The sequence below is a fragment of the Passer montanus genome, unplaced genomic scaffold (assembly GCF_014805655.1).
Source record: "Passer montanus isolate IOZ18808 unplaced genomic scaffold, ASM1480565v1 scaffold455, whole genome shotgun sequence".
In the NCBI taxonomy this organism is placed as follows: Eukaryota; Metazoa; Chordata; class Aves; order Passeriformes; family Passeridae; genus Passer; species Passer montanus.
The window spans coordinates 1-3,653 of NW_024369429.1; the positions used below are offsets into that span (position 1 = coordinate 1).

The following is a 3,653-nucleotide window of genomic DNA, read 5'->3' on the forward strand; positions in this document are numbered from 1 at the left end:
CTGTCCCTGCCCGTGTCCCCGGGCTGTCCGGTGTCCCCCAGCCCGGTCCCCTGGCAGGAGGTGACACGCCGGTGGCACCGCACGCTGCTGGAGCTGGACCTGAGCGGGCGCCGCGAGCCCGGCCTGGGGGCGGCGCTGGCCCAGTTCGGGCCCCGCGACCCCCTCAGGGTCCTGCGGCTGGCGGGGACCCCCGTGACCCCCCAGGAGCTCAGGGGGGACACTGGGGACACTGGGGACACTGGGGACACTGGGGACACTGGGGACACTGGGGACACTGGGGACACTGGGGACACTGGGGACACTGGGGACACTGGGGACACTGGGGACACTGGGGACACTGGGGACACTGGGGACACTGGGGACACTGGGGACACTGGGGACACTGGGGACACTGGGGACACTGGGGACACTGGGGACACTGGGGACACTGGGGACACTGGGGACACTGGGGACACTGGGGACACTGGGGACACTGGGGACACTGGGGACACTGGGGACACTGGGGACACTGGGGACACTGGGGACACTGGGGACACTGGGGACACTGGGGACACTGGGGACACTGGGGACACTGGGGACACTGGGGACACTGGGGACACTGGGGACACTGGGGACACTGGGGACACTGGGGACACTGGGGACACTGGGGACACTGGGGACACTGGGGACACTGGGGACACTGGGGACACTGGGGACACTGGGGACACTGGGGACACTGGGGACACTGGGGACACTGGGGACACTGGGGACACTGGGGACACTGGGGACACTGGGGACACTGGGGACACTGGGGACACTGGGGACACTGGGGACACTGGGGACACTGGGGACACTGGGGACACTGGGGACACTGGGGACACTGGGGACACTGGGGACACTGGGGACACTGGGGACACTGGGGACACTGGGGACACTGGGGACACTGGGGACACTGGGGACACTGGGGACACTGGGGACACTGGGGACACTGGGGACACTGGGGACACTGGGGACACTGGGGACACTGGGGACACTGGGGACACTGGGGACACTGGGGACACTGGGGACACTGGGGACACTGGGGACACTGGGGACACTGGGGACACTGGGGACACTGGGGACACTGGGGACACTGGGGACACTGGGGACACTGGGGACACTGGGGACACTGGGGACACTGGGGACACTGGGGACACTGGGGACACTGGGGACACTGGGGACACTGGGGACACTGGGGACACTGGGGACACTGGGGACACTGGGGACACTGGGGACACTGGGGACACTGGGGACACTGGGGACACTGGGGACACTGGGGACACTGGGGACACTGGGGACACTGGGGACACTGGGGACACTGGGGACACTGGGGACACTGGGGACACTGGGGACACTGGGGACACTGGGGACACTGGGGACACTGGGGACACTGGGGACACTGGGGACACTGGGGACACTGGGGACACTGGGGACACTGGGGACACTGGGGACACTGGGGACACTGGGGACACTGGGGACACTGGGGACACTGGGGACACTGGGGACACTGGGGACACTGGGGACACTGGGGACACTGGGGACACTGGGGACACTGGGGACACTGGGGACACTGGGGACACTGGGGACACTGGGGACACTGGGGACACTGGGGACACTGGGGACACTGGGGACACTGGGGACACTGGGGACACTGGGGACACTGGGGACACTGGGGACACTGGGGACACTGGGGACACTGGGGACACTGGGGACACTGGGGACACTGGGGACACTGGGGACACTGGGGACACTGGGGACACTGGGGACACTGGGGACACTGGGGACACTGGGGACACTGGGGACACTGGGGACACTGGGGACACTGGGGACACTGGGGACACTGGGGACACTGGGGACACTGGGGACACTGGGGACACTGGGGACACTGGGGACACTGGGGACACTGGGGACACTGGGGACACTGGGGACACTGGGGACACTGGGGACACTGGGGACACTGGGGACACTGGGGACACTGGGGACACTGGGGACACTGGGGACACTGGGGACACTGGGGACACTGGGGACACTGGGGACACTGGGGACACTGGGGACACTGGGGACACTGGGGACACTGGGGACACTGGGGACACTGGGGACATTGGGGACCCCCGTGACCCCCCAGGAGCTCAGGTGGGACACGGGGGCATTGGGGACATGGAGGGGACACTGGGGGCATTGGGGACATGCAGGGCACAGTGGGGACATGGGGGGAACACTGGGGGGTCACTGTGGAGGTCAGGGGACATTTGGGGGTCACTCCTGCAGTCAGGGGATGTTTGGGGACACTCTGGGGGTCAGGGGACACTTGGGGGGGTCAGGTGACACTGGGGTGACCCTGGGTGACCCTGGTGTCCGTGTCCCCAGCCTGCTGCTGGCCTGTCCCCAGCTGTCCCTACATTCCTGGGGGGCACAGGGGGGGTCAGGGGACACTCGGGTGACCCTGGGTGACACTGGGGGGTCAGGGGACACTGGGGTGACACGCAGGTGACAGTTAGGGGGGTCAGGGGACACTCGGGTGACCCTGGGTGACCCTGGTGTCCGTGTCCCCAGCCTGCTGCTGGCCTGTCCCCAGCTGTCCCTACATTCCTGGGGGGCACAGGGGGGGTCAGGGGACACTCGGGTGACCCTGGGTGACCCTGGTGTCCGTGTCCCCAGCCTGCTGCTGGCCTGTCCCCAGCTGTCCCTACATTCCTGGGGGGCACAGGGGGGGTCAGGGGACACTCGGGTGACCCTGGGTGACACTGGGGGATCAGGGGACACTGGGGTGACACTGGGGTGGCACTGGGGGGTCAGGGGGCCCTCAGGGGCCCCTGCTGCCCGTGTCCCCAGCCCGCTGCTGGCGTGTCCCCAGCTGTCGCTGCTGGACGTGTCCTCGTGCCGCCGCCTGCCCCGCGGCACCAAGCGGCCGCACCGGGGCCGGGGGGCGGTGCTGCGGCTGCTGCGGGGGCTGCGGGGGCTGCCGGGGGGCCGCGCGCCCCCGGGGAGCCCCCCCGGGACGGGGACACCCCCCGAGGAGGGGACACCCCCCGAGGTGGGGACAGCCCCCCCGGGGACACCCCCCGAAATGGGGACACCCCCAGAGGAGGGGACACCCCCCGATGAGGGGACACCCCTGGAAGTGACGCCCCCAGATCAGGGGACACCCCCCGAGGAGGGGACACCCCTGGAAGTGACGCCCCCCCAGGGGACACCCCCAAATCGGGTGGCCCCACCCGGTGTGACCCCCCTAAATCAAGGGAACCCCCCCGGTGTGACCCCCCCTGGGCAGGTGACACCCCCCCAGGGGACACCCCCAAATCAGGTGACACCCCCGCCCCCCCAGGGGACACCCCCAAATCAGGTGGCCCCACCCGGTGTGACCCCCCTAAATCAAGGGAACCCCCCCGGTGTGACCCCCCCTGGGCAGGTGACACCCCCCCAGGGGACACCCCCAAATCAGGTGACACCCCCCCAGGGGACACCCCCAGATCAGGGGACACCCCCCAGTGTGACCCTCCCAAATCAGGGGACCCCCCCCAGTGTGACCCCCCCAAATCAGGGGACCCCCCCAGAACAGGTGACACCCCCCAGTGTGACCCCCCCAAATCAGGGGACCCCCCCCAGTGTGACCCCCCCGGATCCTGGGACCCCCC

General features: G+C 69.3%; 1 protein-coding gene across 1 annotated transcript in view; it reads left to right on the forward strand.

The window, feature by feature from the left end:
• Positions 1–57: 57 nt before the first annotated feature.
• LOC120508193 (collagen alpha-5(IV) chain-like) overlaps positions 58–3,653 on the forward strand; it is a gene marked incomplete at its 5' end in the record, with an annotated part of 10,926 nt that continues 7,330 nt past the window's right edge. Inside the window, one exon of the mRNA XM_039721563.1 lies at positions 58–192. Coding sequence (XP_039577497.1) covers positions 58–192 — 135 coding nt within the window. The remainder of the gene's footprint in view (positions 193–3,653) is intronic.